We start from the raw sequence: 21,015 nt of genomic DNA, 5'->3' as shown, positions 1-21,015 counted from the left end.
TGGAGTGAAATTATGTCACAGACTTAAACAAAAAACTTGAATACTTCTTTCGACACTTGAAATATGTTGGTCTTACGTAGAGCTACCTCTATGAAAGCCATACTTTCACTATTTTAACGAATGACCTGAAGGCATAACTGCCTCGGGAAGCATGATTTTGTCTTTGGCCATTTTCGCCAAGTTATTGACATTATTATCTAGGAAACAATGTTTTCAATTACTTAAAATACCGGAAGAAATCGTTAAGCTCAGCAAAACGAGCCTTTTCGTATATCGAAAGTTGACCATTTCGTGGGTGATTGAAAAATGGAGAGCGAAAAGAAGTCGGAAATGGTACAGTGATAAGAAATTCTAAAAACTTATAGGATTTTTTATGTCTGATCCATAATTGGCCTACTTCCGAAGTTATTCTATGCAAATAGGGTAATTTCAAACTGGGCTAAATAATTACATACATATGTATTTCTTTTCATACAAATGAACTATCTAATATTTGATTTTGTCTATAAAACACTAAGCAAAATTGTTCAAAGCACATTAATATGAATATTTTTGAAAAAGCAGAATAATAAATTTACCATATGATTAATTAACAACAAAATATTGTAATTAAATTTATTAAAATAATGTCTCTTGTCAAAGATAATTGTTGCAACTGTGACATTAGTAAGAATATATGGAACAACTAGTTTGCTAAAAACATAGAGAAAACCACATAGAATGGAAACTCAAAATTTTGTTTTAATTTACACATTAATATGTATTTTTGCATCAGTTAGAAAGTCACTTTAGTGTCCCTCTTTTAAGCAAAAGCGGAAACAGTCACCAAGTAATCTAGAGAGTAGACACTGACTGCGTCTTGGTAATTTCAGGAGTGACGATCTAGGACAAGCGCATGTTAAAATATATAGTCACCTGGGTAGTCGGGGAGCTAGGGGTAACACTAAGCGATAGGTTAAATAGCTAGTTCGGGACTGTCCTCCGTACTGCTGGGAATTCAATACAGAGTCAATTGACTTCCTCCTAGGTCCTAGTTTATACTAGTGTTTAAATAATTAGTTACCTAAGTGGTGGGTTAAATAACCAGTAACTGCTGTTTAGGTTTCTGACAACAGATCTTTGACACTCGAGTTTCCACTCTATGTATTTCTTTGTGGCTAAGATTTCAAATTATTACAAGAAAATTTGCAATGACATTTTAACATGTAAATATAGTGTTGTAAATGTATGCATTAAAAACATAAATTTGCAGTTTTAAAATTAATTATTCTGAATCAAAGTCTTACTTTTTATATTAAAACTAGCTATACCCAGTTTGCTTTGCTGCCCTAAAAGCAGTATAAATAAAAAACCCACTTAACGATTTTGAAGATTCTATCTGCAATAGTTCTCAAGATTTACAATATGTTACATATTAGAGATGCCAAGCAAATTACTGAAAGTTCGCCAATTTCTATCTATCTATGAAAAATTTGAATAATATAATAGTTTCCAAGATATACGAAATTTTGTATTTAATTTATGTAGTGCCAAGCCCCCAATTGAAAGCTCACCCGTTATTCTCTAAATGTTCACATGAATGTCAGAGTTTTTTATGTAAAATTTTAAGATTCTAGCTCTAGTAGTTTCCAGATATACAATTTTTCTATTTCATTCATGTGGGGGCTTCAAGCTCCCCAGATGAAAGTCCGATCTTTTTCCTCCAAAATAGTCAGATGATTATTGAAGTAATTTCTGCAAAATTTGAAGAATCTAGTTCTATTAGTTTCCCAGATAAACGAAATTTTATATTTAAGTCATATGGGAGTTGTCAAGTTCCCCATTGAAAGTCCGCTCGTTATACTCTAATTGTTCAGATGAATGTCAAAGTTTTTCAAGTAAAATTTGAAGATTCTAGCTCTAATAGTTTCTAAGATATACGATTTTTTCTAATTAATTCATATGTGGGCTCCATGCCCCATATTAAAATCCGCTCGTTTTCCCCCAAAATGTTCAGTTGAATATTAAAGTAATTTATGCAAAATTTGAAGAATATAGTTCTATCAGTTTCCCAGATAAATGAATTTTTGTATTTAATTAATATGGGAAGTGCCAATTCCCCCATTTAAAGTCCGCCAATTATTCCCTAAATGTTCACATTAATGTCAAAGTACTTCATGTAATATTTAAAGATTCTACATCTAATAATTTCTCAGATATAAGAATTTTTCTATTAAATTCATGTGTTCTTAGTGCAAAAGTTGAAGAATTTAGTTCTATTAGTTTCCCAGATAAACGAATTTTTGCATTTAATTAATATGGGAGGTGCCGCTCCCCTCATGGGTAGTCCGCCAATTTATTTCCCAAAATGTTAACATGGATGTTAAAGTTATTTGTGCAAAATTTTAAGATTCTAACTGTAATTGTTTCTAAGATAAACGAATTTTTATTTTTAATTTATATGGGAGGTGCCACGCCCCCTAATGCTAGTCCGCCTACTTTTTGTCCTAAATAATCATATTGACACTAAAGTGGCTCCGACAAAATTTGAGGACTCTAACTGTTATATTATCTCAAATATACGGATTTAATATTTTCTAATATGGGCGTGGCACCTCGCCCACTTAAAATTTAGCCTATTACCTATTCCAGACATACAGGAATACGCTGTGAAAATTTCAAGAAAATCGGTTCAGCAGTTTTGTAGTCTATAACGTTTAAACATACAAACAAACACACATTCATTTTTATATATACATATAGATAATAACCCTGCCAGCAACTCAACTAACTTTAAATGCATTAAAAGCCGACTTTTTCATCAACTAGTTATGGTTGATTCTTGGATTATTTTTAATGGAACCAACTGACTATTTTAACATGGTGATGTCATACGCAGTAGTCAATTGTCCGACTCTGCATGACTTTTCAACTAGCTTAAAGTTAGTTACTAAAAAATTAGCTTAAAGGTAACTCTTTATTAACTAACTTAAAGTTAGTTGCAGAAAAGTCAAGCAATAGTTTTCTTTTGAATTCCCTACTGTATTAATTAATTATATTTTAATTAAATATATTTAAAATTTAACTACTAGTTATCTAAATTACATTTCGGTTTAATACAAGTTATGATATTAGTTCGTTAAAATTAATAGACATCAGTTTTCTGCAGGGGAACTAATAATAACACCGGTTTCCATAAAATTATGAATGATTTGTTCATTATTTCCATGATTCCCATTGATCCAAATCTAAAATAAATTTGAAAATGTTTTGTATAATGTTAACTGTTAATGTATTATATTTACAGTATTAATCAGCAGAATTTAGAATTTAGGGACCGAGTTTTAAAATATTTAACCTTTTATGATTAATTTTTCCAATTTACTGACTCAAATTTCACAACGTATATAAGAAAATGACAAAAATGTAAAACAAATTCCAAATAATAAAGAAACATGAGAAAACATGTCGAAACAAAATGCTCTCCAGATAATTTTGGGATACTCCCGCATTATATGATAGTTAGCTTGTAGCTAGTCTTTAAAAGTCGGTTGTTTACGTTAATAAATACCAAATTTTGGAACATTTCTGCATTACATTGTTGTTCGTTTATAGTCAGTCTACTAAAGTTAACAAATAAAATCATAATAATAGAGAAACAAGAGAAAACATGTTGAAATACAATTAATTCTCTCCAGATAATTTTGAGGCACTTCTGCATTACATTATAGTTAGCTTGTAGTTAGTATTTAAAAGTCGGTTCTTTACGTTGCCAAATACAAAATTTCGGGACAGCTCTGCATTACATTGTAGTTAGCTTATAGTCAGTCTGTAAAAGTAAACTAGAAGTGAATTTTTCTCGTAGTCGACTACAAAATTGCTGGCAGGGAAATAATACTTCGAAGCTAAATTCATACAAAGATGAAAGAAATGATTGTCATAAATTTTAGCTAAAAATCGCTAGGCTAGATTTGATAACCCTAAGCAGTATAAAAGAAAGCTTTTGTTAGAAGATATTAAAGGGAAATTAATTCTCTTTAACATCTAGAAAGTGCCCATTTTATTTCAAATTATACAGTTTGATATTCTTAATGCGATGTAATATTTTGCTGGGTTACACTGTTGCTTTATACTCGAATGAAGTTGTATATTTATAAAATCTAAATGCCTTAAGCTTTTCGTTAACACCACCTGTAATTAACTCATTTTATAAATATTATGCAAACACATTTAAATATATTTACATTTTATTAGACACTGTAAACAACTATGATGAACTCAAATACTATATTTGTAATTTTGAAAAGAAAAAAAAAACTACGTACTTATCTCTGACAAAGATAAAATCATAAAATTATTCTTTTTTTTTGTAAATTTTTTGTTCATATAGTATTTATTTTATGCTATTTATTAATGACCCCTTTCATAAAACTTTTTTTAAGTACTTAAACATTAACTAACATTTGTATTGCACTGTCTGTCTATCAGTCTGCATGTCTGTTATTTTAAAACTCTATCTTAAATCATTTTATGAATCGAGAAAAAAAACTCTCCCACCCAACATAATTTATAAGTAAATGTCTTTGCTTGTTACTTTGTCATTTTCTTAAACTTTAATGAACAATTGCATCTGTACCTTTCGAAGAAACAACTGTTTACTTGCAGCTATGCAAGTACTTAAGAAAACTCAAAGATGGAAAACTGAAATCTTATATCTTCTTTCTTCTTCGAGATAGTATCTTAACATAAAGCTTAATCCTTTAGATATGTATGTATACTTCTATTGATCAGTGTGCATTTTTTAAAAATTGTTATGGTAATAAACAACTAAATATAAATAAGGATTTGTATTAGAATATTCTTATCCAACCCTGTTTGAGATTCATAATGTGGTTAGGAGATTTTTTTTTGCAAAAACCAAGATTATTGTATCTGTAAAACATTTTTAAGACTCAAAATCCATAATTCGAGGGTTAATATTGCTGTTTATTCATTGCTGGTCCGGTTATTTTGGCACTTGATTTTAACAAATTTGGCTAAAACCGGATAACGTTAATCCCTGTTTCACCGACTCTGAAGTCTTAAAATCATTTAAAGTAAACATTTTTAAAAATAAAAGTTTACATATAACAGAAGCCTAACCGATGAACAATTCTTCACCTAAAAGATATTTCAGAAATCTTAAATTTCCATCATCGATCAAGTCCTACTATATTTTCATATAAACAAATATATATGTATGTACATTAGAGTGCTCCAAAAAAACGAAGTTGCGAATTTTGCCCGTCCCCCCCTCTAGAATTGTTCTATGGGTTGTAAAACTATGCCATACAAAAAATTAGGCTGATAGGATAACGTTAACAGGTGCCGCAACGGCACTAAAGTTTCCAAGTGCATTTACAAGGGGAAAAAATCGATTTTTTTCAGTTTTTGCTAAAATTTTGCCACTTAATAATAAACTTTACAATGTATTGTGATGGAATCGCAATGTACACATAATAAGCTTTTCGGAAAGATATAAAACATAAATATTGGTTGAAAACTTTCAGAGTTATTGCAAATTCCCCAGACCATTAACGTGTCTCACAGCACATGAATTCGAAATGTGACAAAAAAATTAACATTTTTTAGGAAATATTGTAAAAAAACATTTTGTTACTTAAAATATATCTATAATAACTAGAATGTTAGCTTTTGTCTTTATACGATAACGCAAACTTGTTCTCAGCTATGGTTAAAAAAGTTTGAATTTTTCAACGGCCGTTTCAAATCTCCAATTTCAGTTTTTTTGAAACTTTGTTAAACAAATTTTAAAATTTTTAGAAGATCTCATGGGGATTTATGGACAATAGATAAGGGAATAAAACGGTAAAAAAATTAGATCAATAATTCTTACAGTTTAGCTGTACCTGCGATTTGAACTCGGCGGATTTCGGGAAAATCGCATTTTTTTGTAATATATTAGAGAATACGTATTAATTTTTTACTGTTGTACATTTTAAACAAAGTATTTTCAGAGTATTATAGACCAGATAATATAAAATATATATTCCAAGTTTTATTCAATTCGGACATTCTTAACCCATAAAATGTGGAGTTCAAAGGTCAAATTTTGCTATATTTGGGAATTCTCAGTGTACCATATCGAAATATTATGTATTTGTCGGTCATATTTAATAAAGATGACTTGAATTTTTAGTATAAAGTCTTATGTTTAAAATAGCAGCGAAAAAAAGTAAAATTAACCCTTTAAAACACATGGGAAAAATTTAACCCCGAAGATCAAAAAATCGTAAAAACACTATCCATTTGAATAATGCTCTATATAATTAGAGGAATAACATAAATAAAACAAAAAAATATATATTAGGTATAAAAACTTCTGAATTAACCCTTTTTGAACCTATAAAGTTTGTATTTTTAGACATATTATGTCGAAAATGGTCCGAAAAAATGGACTACATAAATTATCAGTTTTAAAAACAAAATTTTTCTTTTAAAAATGTACACCTATAGTTTACTCCATAGTCGAAAAGGGTTAAAGTATAATTTTTTATACTTAATATATACGTTTTTGTTATATTTCTGCTATTTCTCTAATTATATAGAGCTTTATTCAAATGGATAGTGCTTTTTCAAATTTTTGAACTTTGGTGTTAAATTGTTCCCAAGTGCCTTAAAGTGTTAATTTACCTTTTTTTCACTCTATTTTAAATATCGGACTTTATACGATAAATTCCAGTAATTTTTGGTAAATATGGCCAACAAATAAATAATATTTTAATATGGTGCACTGAGAATTCCCAAATATAGCAAAATTTAACCTTTGAACTCCACATTTTATGGGTTAAGAATGTCCGATTTGAATAAAACTTGGAATATATATTTTATATTATCTGGTCTATAATACTCTGAAAATACTTTGTTTAAAATGTACAACAGTAAAAAATTAATACGTATTCTCTAATATATTACAAAAAAATGCGATTTTCCCGAAATCCGCCGAGTTCAAATCGCAGGTACAGCTAAACTGTAAGAATTATTGATCTAATTTTTTACCGTTTTATTCCCTTATCTATTGTCCATAAATTCCCATGAGATCTTCTAAAAATTTTAAAATTTGTTTAACAAAGTTTCAAAAATACTGAAATTGGAGATTTGAAACGGCCGTTGAAAAAATCAAACTTTTTTGACCATAGCTGAGAACAAGTTTGCGTTATCGTATAAGGACAAAAGCTAGTATTCAAGTAATTTTTAGTATATTTTAAGTAACAAAATGTTTTTTTTACAATATGTCCTAAAAAATTTTAATTTTTTTGTCACATTTCGAATTCATGTGCTGTGAGACACGTTAATGGCCTGGGGAATTTGCAATAACTTTAAAAATTTTCAACCAATTTTTGTGTTTTATATCTTTCTGAAATGCTTATTCTGTGCACATTACGATTCCTTTACAATAAAGTGCAAAGTTTATTATTAAGTTGCAAAATTTGAGCAAAAACTGAAAAAAATCGATTTTTTCCCCTTGTAAATGCACTTGGAAACTTCTGAGCCGTTGCGGCACCTGTTAACGTTATCCTATCAGCCTAATTTTTTGCATGACATAGTTTTACAACCCATAGAACAATTCCAGAGGGGGGGACGGCCTGTCGGATAAAATTTTTTTTCCTTCATACAAGCTTGGAGCACTCTAATGTACATATACCCAGCCCCACTAAAGTAGGAGGAGTATATGCGTTTTTGCTGATGTTTGTAATACCCATATATAATCGACTCAGAATTTGAATAAACTGAACCAAGAACGATTCTAATTAAAATTGTTCAAAGTCGGCCCATTATTTAACATAGCCCCCTTTGGCCCCTTCAAATTGTAAACAAACTTTGCAAAAAGTAACTTTAAGGTACTAACAGATCATGCAATAAAAAATGTGAAAATCTGACCACATATGACCCTAGCGACCAGAACTATGTAAACCTGAACCGTGCCACACAAATTCTAAAAGGATCGGTTCATATTTGTCTATATTGAGCTTAATATAGAAAATACTATATTGTAACCGACTTACATATATTTTTTATACCCTTCTAGTTTTATAGAATTTTTAATATATTCTATATCCCCTTTATAGGACCAACTTTGCAAAATTACTTCAAAATGTACCTAATGTAGGGTATCAAATAACTGTATATGTCCAACTATACTTTCCGACTTCATGTGAAATATTTTTCTAGTCCATATTATGTGGAAATGTACTACAAAAAGTACTAAGCTTCCCTACTTGAGAACAAGTTAATATTAAGAAGTAACAAACATTTGAAAGAGAAACATGTTTTGGTTTTCTTGATGTTGTTGTTGTTAATGTAACTTACCATTACAGGTGTGTTTGTAGTTGTTGTTGCCACTTTCATAGGTGACAAACACAATGATGGCAATTAACAGTTTTAATCCGCAACATGTGGTTGACATCTTGACTGTTGTTGTTTTATGTTATTGCTGTCGATGTTGCTGGAAGGTAAATGATGCTGTTGCTGTCTTTAGACAACAATATGTTGTTTATTTATTTGTTTGTTTATTTATTTATTGGTTTGTTAGTTGTTGATTGTTTTTTTTTTTCACTCTTTTAGGTACTTTGTTTTAGTTGTTTTCAACATAAAATGTTGTTATTGTTGTTTACACTGTTTATTGTTCACTGTACTTTAACACCAACAAGCAACAAGAAGAACAATCACTAAAAGTTGAATGAATTGAATGACGGTTGAATAAATGTTCTAGTTGTTGGTGAGTGTCACTTTGCTGTTTGTTTATTATTATTAGTTGTTTGTTTACGTTTATGTTATTTGTTTGTAGTTATTTGTTTATAATTATTATTTGTCAATTATTTTAATTTGTTTGTATTTACTTTTCTCATTTATTTATTAGTTGGTTTATAGTTTTTATTGTTGTCGCACATCATGTTGTTAATCATATCTTTGTTGTTATTGTTATTATTATCTTTTAAATATTCTAGTTCTAGTATGTTGTGTCAAACACTGATGTTTAAGTACAAAACTCGTAAGTACACATGTCATAAACATAAATGTCTAGTTTTTGGTTCATCATTAGGTTCTTTGAGGTTTTTCTTTTCAAATAAATATTTTTGTTTAATTGTTTTTTTATTATTTTTAGACGCCTCCTCACTTTAATGTTTTTTATCGTTCACATTTTTCTGTTCTTTTTGAGGTTTGCTGTTATGTACGAAAGATCTATTAGAATCAATAAAAAATGTACAAAAATTAGAAAAATAACAAATATGTATTTTTGTAATTTTTACAATTAATAGAATTGTTTTGGCACAAAAAAATATTTGTGCGCTATAGAAGCAAAAACAGGAATCTCTATTTTTTTCAAGTACTTAAAAAGTAATGACATTTGTTGTATGTTTGAGTTGAGACAGTATTCCATATGATCAAAATCTATGTTAATTACTTAAAGCTGCTTTGCTCTCCTATGGAGTTTTCATCTTTGGCTTTATTTTCATTAAAACATAGATTAAAGCTAACACATAAATCTTCATATTTTACAACACATTTACTTTCAAACTTCTTCCAATTCTTTAATAATTGGAGTATTTTTATTTATTTTAAAAATTATTAAAATGGACATTGCAGCCTTTGCTTCTATACCCTCTTTCAATTGTTTGTGTCATGGTTAAATAAGTAAAAAAAGTTTTAATTTCAGCACGTGATTATTTTATTTAATGAATTGGTGGTGTCTGAGAAACATAAGTAACAAGAATCATTTGAACACAGCAGATCTTAGAACATCATACTCATGGGCCACATGCTGTTTAACATTTTTATCTCCTTTAAATCGACATGAGAAAACTTTAAACGAATTAATATTTAAATAATTCATAACACTTAGCAGTTAGTTATTATAACTTATTTTAATATTTTATGTAAAAAGAGGTTATTTATAAGTTGTTTTTATTTTTCAAAATATGGATTTAGCAATAGTTAACGTTAAGTTCGTGACTGCAATACGTTATAAATTGGATTGGCCTTCTTGAAAAGTTTATAATGTTTGACATATGGAAAGCTACTATAAATTTGCATAGGACGACATTATCTTGCACTATTAAGTTGCATCTGAATCTGTGGAAATTTTTCTTATTTTAATCGTATCAAACGAAGTTTAGACTCTAAATGAGTGATTTATAATAGATTACACAATAGACTCGACAATAGTCCGGTTTTAAGACTCGAATATAGTCTAGTCTTTAGACTCTCCAATAGTCCAGTCATTAGAGGAAACGATAGCCTATTATCTAAGAGATAGAGCCGTTTAGCTGTACCCGTACTAGACTTACAGTCCAGTCTATAGAGTAGACTTTAGCAGTCAATTGACTCGACAATAGATTACACAATAGACTCGACAATAGTAAAAGTTTAGACTCTAAATGAGTGATTTATCTTTACTACCACTTTTAAGTGGTTTAGGAAAAGGTTTCGAGAGTTTACAACACAATAATCTGATCTGTAGACTAACCAATAGTCCAGTCTGTTCACTATATAATAGTTTAGCCTACAGAGTAGACTGTACAGTGCAGTCTATAGAGTTTACCATATAGTCCAGTTTATAGGCAGACTTTATAGTCCAGTCTATAGACTAGACTTTGTAGTCCAGTCTATAGAGTAGACTTTACCAGTCAATTGACTAGACAATAGATTACACAATAGACTCGACAATAGTACAAATTTAGACTCTGAATGAGTGATTTATCGTTACTATCATATTTAAGTGATTTAGGGAAAAGGATCAAGAGTTTACAACACAATAATTCTGTCTGTAGACTAACCAATAGTCCAGTTTGTATAGTAGATAATAGTTTAGTCTATATAGTAGACTATACAGTGCAGTCTATAGAGTGGACCATATTGTCTAGTTTCGACAATAGTCCGGTTTTAAGATTCGAATATAGTCTAGTCTTTAGACTCTACAATAGTCCAGTCAGTAGAGGAAACGATAGCCTATTATCTAAGAGATAGAGCCGTTTAGCTGTACCCGCGATTTAAAATGTTCTGAATAATATAATATACATAAAGTTTTAATTTTGATAAAACATATTTTGGCTAATATTATAGAATCCATAGAAAATCTGAGAAATCAGGCCAACAGGATTTCAACTCAGTACACTGTTCTAAATGATTGAACTAATCTGACCCCGAAATTGAACGTCCCAAATATGGTTTAAATTAAAAATTGATATTATTTCTGAGCTTTCGGCATCTTAATCACTAATATAAATAAAATAAATTTTAATTGTATTTACAATGAAAAATCTATTCTGTCCTGTCATAAAAGTATTTTGCAAATTTTCATTCCAATTTTAACTATTTTACACACCCTTTTCAAATAAAACCCAGGCTTTGACAAACAAACTATGCCCCAACTCATTGATATTCATATTTCCTCACTATGCGTATTCCTTTCGATACGCAGACCACTTAAGATAATGCTAAACGTTTAAAAAAAAAAACTTTAACGCAAAAACGTACAACATTTATACACGTTTTTTTCGTCAGATATTTGCACTTAACTTTTGACATCAAACGCAATTTGTCTCGTGCAAAGTAGACATTTGAAAATGCAACAAAATCTATGGATATTCATTAGTAACAGAAACAGATTGTATCACAACAAAAAAAAGTTACACACCAAAACATGTATGGAATACTAAAATATAGTAGAAATCATATTGCAAACAAGTAAAAGTGTTTTATAATCGGCTGTAACGAATCTTAGATGCTTAACATCAAAACACAAACAATGTTTTGAAAATGAATTTAAGCCTTAAAATAATACTTGGCTGTAACTATTTTGATTAATGTTTGGCTTTTGGTTTTTAAGTTTAAAACTGGCTTTTACTACTCCTATTAGTTTTATATTATCCTTACTATAATACATACATAAGTGAAATTTCGTCTGCATATAGTATATATTCAGGATCCTTATTTATATCGCAGCCGTTTAAGCCATATTTTTTTGTCTGTCTGTTTGTTGAAATCAAATTTCTGAAGGCCCCAGATATCTCTGAGATCGAAATCTTCAACAATTCTCTGAGATAGGCAGGCTATCGAGATGTTTCCTATAAAAAATCTGCAAAATCAGACCACAATAGTCTTGCAATCAAAAGATAAAGTAAATTGAGCAAACTCCTCACACGAGTGTAAATAGTACACCTCAAAACTGATCCAAATATATGGTAAAAACATACTCCATTTAACATTGTGATGTCCTAGGTGCGGACCACATAATCCATCCATGCATTACATCAGAGTAATCCCAAAACGACCCTCTTGCTAAAATTATAGGAGTACTTGATCCGCAACATGATTCTATGTAATAATCCACGACTGCATTACATAGGACTACTTAATGGATCATGTACTCCTATAATGTTTACAGAGGAGTAGTTTTAAAAATACCTAAATGGATCATTTTATCCAATAAGTTTTGCAGGGTATCAAAAGTCCGTCCGTTCGTCCTTTTTGAAGTCTGTTCATAAAATCCGGAAAAACGATTAAACTATTCCAAAGGCTTTAGTAAGGTGGATATATTGTAGCACTCAGTTAAAAAGCGAATATGACCGATGAACGCTATATTTATGGACCTAAAATCTTTTCTCTAGATTCTATACTGACTTAAACAGATAAACGAACAAGGATTCTTAATATAATAAAGACTTTATACCAGGGGTTTTCACCGTTTTTTGTTTTACGAACTTCCTGAGAAATTTGTTGAAACTCCCGGACCCCATACATATATATTTATATTCCTATTGGTTCTATGTTTTGGTCAATATCTAGAAATTATGATACTCCTCCTAACATACTCCACTACCTCGCGGTAGTGGAGTATGAAATGTTGCTACGGACCTACATTTAGAAACCATGGCTTTATGGGATCTAAACGAACGTTACAAACGAAGTGACTGAATCAATATACCCCCAAGTTTTTAAAAATACTGAATAATAAGTAAGTACGCATAGACAACAACGAAAAAAAAAACTGCATACTTGAAATTTTCGTTCACACATTTCTGAACAATAATAACAACAACATCAACAACCAAACCAACTCAGCACTCAAAACAGCAGCAACATAAAAAGGTGACAAAACTCTAAACAAAACAACAAAAATAACAGCAAAACTACTTTGACACAACATATAAAAAGCTACAAACATGTAGTGTACTACTGTAATGTAAAAACTTTATTCGCCAGAAAAAAAATCTTTACAATAGTCACTGTAACTACTAGGTATTGAATCATGTACATGCATGCTGGCATTCATAAAGTTCCCATAGAGATGCAGTCACAAAAAACAGGCAGAAAGAGAGAGGTACATCATAAATAAAAAAAGAAAAAGTCACTCTTGTAAAGGCACTTTACACAAACAAGATTTTAGTTAATTCAAACCAATTTACAACAAGAGGATTTATCCCCATGCATTTAGTTTTATTTAAAGTTTTTTTTTTAATAATTTTTTTTTGCACTCTCGACTTCTTATAAATTAAACACAAATATATTAACAAATAACAACACTTGTTATAGTTAAATAAAAAGAAAAACACGGAAATAACATACTTTTTTTGTTTGTTTGTTTGTTTGTCATACAAATAATGTTGTTTTGTATTTTTAGCTTTTCACCTGTAATTGGCAACATTAATCATAAAGGTGTTTATTATTTTTTCAATTTGTTTCAAAATTTACATTCACAATTATAAATTCACTTTTATAATTTTGAAAATTATACAGTAGCGTTATTTTTCTTCTTTGCTTAACAATTAAAACAAGTTTAAATTTTAATATCCGTTTTACAGTTTTTCAGCATTTTATTTTTTGCTTTTGCGAGAGTATTTGTAATTAATTATTACACATTTTTTTACACTTTATATTTCTTTATTAATGCAATAAATTATTATTTTTCTAGGCATGTTTTGTTAAACGTAAACATTGCCAGCATTTAACCGTTAATTTCATTTCCACTGAAGTTAAACGTCTGTTATACGCGAAAGTCAAAGTTAAACTGTTTGAGGAAAAATTGAGATAAACATGCTTTAACTACGTTTACTAGTCAGACGGACGTTGTTGCTGTTTTCTAGTTCTACGTTTTATATACACAAGTAGTCGTCACACACATTTATGCTTACACACAAACAAAACCCACTAAAAAGGATGATTTCGTTCGTTATCGTTACGAAGTTATCTTTGGGTGCGTACGAGAGAGTCAATTAATAAATTCAGATGTATTAGAGAGTGTATTTCGTGTGAAAATGTGTTTGTGTGTGAGTGTGCCTGTGTGCTTTTACCGTTATATTGAGACTGTTTGGCCACCATGTTTGTACGCATGATTTTATTATGCTTTTTATCAAATGGTATGATAGTGCGTATAAGCAATATTTTTTTATACATTTATTTTTATATGGGATTTTCAAATATGACGCATTCATTTAAATTTGGTATAATGTAACATCTATTTTACTTAGTTATTACCAGACAATTAAGAGGAACTATTCCAAAGAATTGTTTATAATAAGTACATACATTTGAAACTGATTTGTCATGTTTTATTTGGAAATATTATTTGAGATTTTCAAGGTTATAAAGAGTTTTGTCAACAAAATTTTGCAGTATTTTTCTTACAAAATTAAAATCTTTAATTTACTTAATTAACAAATGTATACATCTATATATATTCTGTATCCCTATTAGATATTAAGATGATCATAGAATGCATACGGATGGAGCTTGATGGCTCTATTCATGAGGTTTGTTTGGTATTAAAAATGGGCAATATCGATCCACTATGTGGTAGCCAGTTTCATTGATGGGTATGTTTCTCCATCCTAGCTTATCGGGCCAGCGGGCAACTCCTAGTAAAGTTCGAGGACCACTTGATTTTGCGAGCATTTATTCTGTGCAGATGTTGGGGTTATACCGCTAATAATTGGTCGCCATTTCCCTGTTGGTTAGCGGCAGGGTGTTCCGCGTGCAGGAGAGGTTGACAGATGGGTAGGAGAGGCTATGTCTCCTTACATATATAACTGTAACCTTCTTCTCGATTTTCCATTCACAAACAAATTTACATGAATTTTTAATAGTATAATAATATTTGGGCATTAAATTTGGAAGAGGGATAAACTGCAGCACCTATTCTTGGTTTTTTTCTCCTTGTAAATGTCGTGAGTTCATAATCTCTAATTTTAACAAATTTTAAATTTTGTTTAAGCCTTCTTTACACTAGCACACAAGTAATATGATTTGTCAAAATTTTGTTAAGAGAAGTACGGATGGGATCGTCTAAACGCCATATGTAATTGAGAGAAAATACGAATGCAAAATTTGACATTTAGCTCTCTTCATTTCTTGAAATGATTCAAAACAGCTGTTTCCATTTTACTTTGTTATTGTTTTATACGAATCGTGTAAACACAAAAAATATAAATCATACGACTTTTATTCTATTTTTTGTCATACAGATGGAATTTAATTTTACTTTTTCATTAAACTTTACGTACGTACGTGTAATCGTGATACACTTCTATACAAGTTAGTTAAATATCTTCCAGAAATTACACTATAAGGTTTGGTTAGATACAAACCCTCATATGAGTTCTCCTTCTGAAAATGTATTTAACGTTTAAAGCAAGTTTAAGCGTAGCAGTATAGTGATTAAATTGGTGTTACTGGCATTTTAATTAGGAATAGAATAGAACACTATAACTTAGAAAAAATTTTCCGAAGATTATTTGCGGGCAAGATTTTCCGTAAATTCATCAAATAAAATACGTTCTACATCTCTAAACTTTTCGGTCTTGGATCACTCGAAGTGTTAAGTTGCTCTTAAAACTAAAACGTACAATTCGAATACAGAATGATATATTTTTACTCGAAAAGATTAGTTGTAGAAGAAATTGGCAACTTAACAGATCTCCAACTGCAAGCAGAGGCAGATATTTAAACTGTATTAAAAGTTTTACTAATGCTGCCTTCCAAGGAGGAATCCCTTTAGAAGGCAGCTAATTAAGAAAACCAGATGACACTTGGCACGAAGTTCAAAGGATAAGGCCATATTGTTTGCTGAATATATAAATAATATATTCCAACCGAATCGTCCCACAGAAAACTTTATATTAGAGGTGTTATCTGTTCAGAGTCTGAACTAATCGATATTAGTTTAAAAGAAGTTCAAAAACACATAAAATATAATCTTAACCTAAGAAAATCTCCAAGCTATGATTCAATTACAACTTGATTAGAAACCATTGTGTCAATTGTTGTGCTCATAGAATTATATAACGCGATTTTGTCTCTAAAAGTTTTTCCTAACGTATGAAAAATCTCCTACATATGTAAATATGATACCGAAGCCAGGAAAGCATTTAACCTATAGTCGGTCCTATAGACCGATCAGCTTAATGCCTTGCCTGTAAAAATTATTCACATATATTCTAAAATTCTTAAATAGTCAAAACATTATCCCATATCATCAATGATGATCAGATTTCCATAAACATCACGGGACAAGTTAATGTCGAGTGTTTTACGTAAACACCTGCCGTGTTGGCCTATTTTACGGTGGTCTTTTTCAACCACTGGATGAGCTTTTGTAACGACTCACCACCGCCCCATTGTGCTTCTTACACGCAGTTGGCAATTTACATAGTATATGGAATTTCCGGTCCGTAAACGTGCCCTTTGCTCAAGTACTTGAGCTATCTAATCTCTGACCATTGCTGCCCCGTTGCTTAACTTCCGAGATGCAAAAACATCACTTCCGTTTACAATCACGCAGTTGGTATGGCCTCTGTTTAGTTGGCAACAGCTCCTAGAGACGTAACCCGTAGACCCAAGTACGAATCCATCAAATAAGCCGAGACTGTTCTTACTCACATTGCACACTGTAGTAAATCTGGTATGAACAGAGTTTACTCTGAACATAGCTGGACATCACCATTCAACCTTGCACACTTCTTCTTTATCCGACACACTCATTCTACATTCATCCTGTGTCATATACAATTAACACTAACTCATTTCCAACTCTTAGTCCCACAGTCACTCCTCTGTGGGGCATCAGTCTTTTAAACGCAACTTACCCTTCCCGCAAATTTGGGTTTAAACCACAGCCACTACGTAGATCCCGAAGGAAACTCAACCAACTGAATTGACTGGTTCTCTGGTTAGACCCTCATGTCAAATAATTCCAAGGACTAGCCGAGGAGTGAAACGACATCACCAGTTTATAGTCCCAGCAGAATAGAGGTACTGGTAACACCTCTAACATGCCCCGGTGGGGGGACTTCACGGAACAATAGAACAAGCAAAACGCTCGACTGGAGAAATACGAAAATAGTTTGAATAAAAAAACTCATGTTCTACAATATTTTTAGATGTTGCCTTCTAGTACACATATCATATGGGATGAAATGAGGCGACAAATTATTATGCGATCAAAGCTCCTCAGGGAAGAATTCTAGGATTAACACTTTACCTATTGAACACCTATGATTTGTCCATGTCCAAAGAATTAACCTTTTCCACCTTTGCTATTGACACTGTATAAACCTACTTATACTTATCTCAGACGAGTCGAGACGTGTTTGAAAAATTGGAAAATAATCTCAAAAGTAAACACATAACGTATTTAGGAGAAGAAGCTGCCATCCTGTGACACTAAACAATGAATCATCTTATAAAAATCTATTTAAATAAAATCAATCAAAACTTTCCATAATTCAAATTTTATCAATAATTTCGAATAGAAGAAAATGATTAAAGGATGCCATTTCGAAGAAATTAATACGGTTTATAATATGTAAAAAAATTCCAAAATATTTAATTCAGATTTTTATATTTAATGAATTTATAACAAAAACTTTTCTGGGTTTTCCAAAAACCTTGTTTTTTAATTATTTTGTAACAAATTGTATTCATGTGTGTTTGTATTTGTATGTAAATATTTATAGCAGACTGTGTCACTTTTATCATTATTATTTACGATTTAAATAGAATCGATAACTTTTTCTATTATTATTTATTTTTATATCTATTTTTGTTATTGATAAAAAAAGTCGAAGGTCATTTTAATTGTTTTTGCTTTTTATTTATAACATTTATGTTTTTATTTATTAATTTATCACTTCACCGAATTTATTTACATAAGTAAAATTTAATTAATTATTTGTTTATACCGTTACATTTGGTATTTTTTTGCAACTTAATAACCGTTAAACGTTTCCACGTTCAAAACACGTCTGTTCTCAACCGTTAATAAAAGTAGAATCTAACTGATGTTAAGTGCAGTAAATGTTAGATAAAGAAATCACAAATGTGTTAAGTTCACTTACTTCTCGCTCATTTGTTTATTATTTTGGCAAAAGAGAGAAATTGTAAGACAATTCTTACGATGATGGCAAAAACTATTTCATATGATAAGAGTAATGAGTACCAAATAGTAATGTTATGGTCTTTGCTGTTGTTGCTGCAATATTAACCCAACTGACAACACTGTTGGCGAGAGGCTTGTGCCTGTCATTAACTAACTTGTCACTTAAAATATATTGATATGCACGCTCATAGGCACGTACATACATATATTTGTTTATACACATTTAAATTTACATACTTACATACATATGGTTATCTTTATATGTTTGAATATACATATGCATGCTATGTTAAACCACCCTCGTATAACAAAGAAATGTTCAAGAAAAAATGCTGCCATTAGTTTTGTTTTATCATTATTTTGATGATTTTTTATGACTATTATTTATCAAATTGATAAATTCTATTTTCACTTTAAATTAATTGCAAATTAAAAAGAAAATGTATTACTTACCTTATGTTACTTTTTTTTCTTTAAATTGAAATGTTTTTTTATAAATTATTCTTGTCATTAACAAGACTAATATGTCAGATTAGAATTAATGAAATAATTAATTATTTTGTAAATCTACTTATTCGAGTTATTTAAAAAGGAAATTTTAAATTTAGAAAGTTTTGAAAATTGTGGGATAGATTTAAATTGAAATTTTAATAAATGGTTAGACTTGTTAAAAAAAGCTTTGTATGCCTAGAGGGCAGATGGTGTTGAGTTTACTTTTGGGTAAGCACTCCATAAAATATACAGGGATCATAGTCAGGAGTTACCTTAAGTAGATCATCTTCGGTTTTGATTTAGAATAAATTCAAGTTAAATCAAATTTGTTACCTTCTAAATGGTCCATCCTTTAATTATTTGTTTCTCTATGTAGGAATCATTTAAATAAATCATGGGTTTCAAAAATTCTGCATATTTTTGGTACGATGAAGTACAAAAAAAAAACACCTTATTTCAAGGTGGTCTTTTTCATCCACTGGGAAGACTTGAGATCGTTCTACCACGCGTCCCTGAAACCTTCTATGAAGAAATCAGGTGGTAATTTTTGTACATGGCTATGGCGGTCAATGTACAAGCACTGAAGTACTCGAGCTATCTAATCTCTTGCCATAGCAGCCTCGTTGGGGAATGACAGGCAACATGAGATCAATCCCAATGGATACCCCGACAAGGAAAAAGCAATTACTGGCCTAAAATCTAAAGTAGGGGCGAACCCCAACATCAGATGAAATCAATCTTGCGCTATTTTACGCCGGAAGGTAACCACCCTTAGATGTCATGAAAGATTCATTATTTGAAATGCATGTAGGAATGTAGGAATTTTCAAACGGGTATAGAAATCCAGCATAAGTTGCTCTGTAACATCACCCAGTGACATCTGTTGAGATGGCAACAGCACCGGAGAGAGAATCCAGATACATATGATATATCAGTCCTTAAACCAACATTCTCTTCCCGCGAATTTGGATATAAAACACAAAAGCTCAACGAACTGGTTCGACGCCATGTCAAATCATTCCGAGGAAATGCCGAGGGTACATTTGATCATCACCAGTTTATAGTCCCGGCAGACTAGAAGTATTGGTAGCACCTTTTTTCCCCGGGATATTTCCTTTTATAAATTATACAGGCCGACAAATTTTTAACCCAGAAACAAAAGTATAGTTTTCTAAAGGATTGAGTCACGCTGAATCCGAATCTGGTCTCAGTTTGAAAAAACGCAATTTGATTTACAATGCAGAATATCCTCCACATTACAGGGTATAAAAACCATGGGTTTTCAAGCTTTAGGTGAAGATATCTCAAAGAAGAAAGAAGATATGTCAGATATTAAGCCTTTATTTTAAAGTTGACAGAATGGACTTTCAGATGTCACTTTATAAATAAAGTTGTCAAATATGTATTTTGTAAATCCATACTCTATGAAATGGTTTTGAGACACAACCTAAAAACATATAATCTAATCTTCAGTTTATATTCAAAATGAACACTCAATTAAATGCTCATACGTAAACAAATGCCTTTTTAATATAAATTCATGTTATGAATAATAATTACGTGAAATGATTTGAATTTAATTGGTTTTTATCAAATACATGTTTATGAATATCAAATTTAAACAAATTGCTTTATAATAAGCATGATTAGTTGACAATAAATTGTTTATATCTCTATTATTTGTTATTGATAATTTATTATTCGCGTAGAGTTCTACTAAAAATATTTCTTTAGTTCCTTATATATAAAATATTTTAATGATTTTCCCACACAAAAACAAATAATACGGCATCACTAGCAAAATAATCTGTCACATCCTACCAGTTGCTCGTCTCTGTTGTTCTCTCTGCTTCTGTGATTGTTGCTGTTACCGGCTCGATTATCACATCTTCGTTATTTATTTGTTTGTTATTTTTACTCATAACTGTGTTAGTTATTGTTGTCGTGTGTTTACTTATTGTAATATTTGTTGTTGTTTTATGGCTTTGTTTTGATTTTGAACCTGTAGTTTATCCATTGATTTGCTTTTGCCGGCTTTTGTCATGTTTTTTGTTTTGATTTGGTTTGAATTTCCTTCTATAGATGATTTCATAGCAAAAATGTGAGGT

General features: G+C 30.5%; 1 protein-coding gene across 2 annotated transcripts in view; it reads right to left on the bottom strand.

The window, feature by feature from the left end:
• LOC119599882 overlaps window positions 1–18,261 on the bottom strand; it is a 56,954-nt gene extending 38,693 nt beyond the window's left edge. The window contains exons 1-2 of one of the 2 annotated variants that reach the window (XM_037949809.1): window positions 18,186–18,261; window positions 8,350–9,222 (exon numbers count right to left, since the gene is read on the bottom strand). In XM_037949809.1, the coding sequence (XP_037805737.1) occupies window positions 8,350–8,446 (97 nt within the window). In that variant the 5' untranslated portion in view covers window positions 8,447–9,222; window positions 18,186–18,261. Of the gene's footprint in view, window positions 1–8,349; window positions 9,223–13,671; window positions 13,716–18,185 lie in introns of those variants that run through there. The other variant, XM_037949810.1, reaches the window with a different exon arrangement.
• Between the last annotated feature and the right edge of the window lie 2,754 nt (window positions 18,262–21,015).

This window comes from Lucilia sericata, unplaced genomic scaffold, assembly GCF_015586225.1.
Source record: "Lucilia sericata isolate MDLA Ls3-8-SP2 unplaced genomic scaffold, ASM1558622v1 Contig000095F_arrow, whole genome shotgun sequence".
Taxonomy (NCBI): domain Eukaryota; kingdom Metazoa; phylum Arthropoda; class Insecta; order Diptera; family Calliphoridae; genus Lucilia; species Lucilia sericata.
Note: the sequence above shows the minus strand (reverse complement) of the source record. Positions and strands in the feature narration are given on the sequence as shown.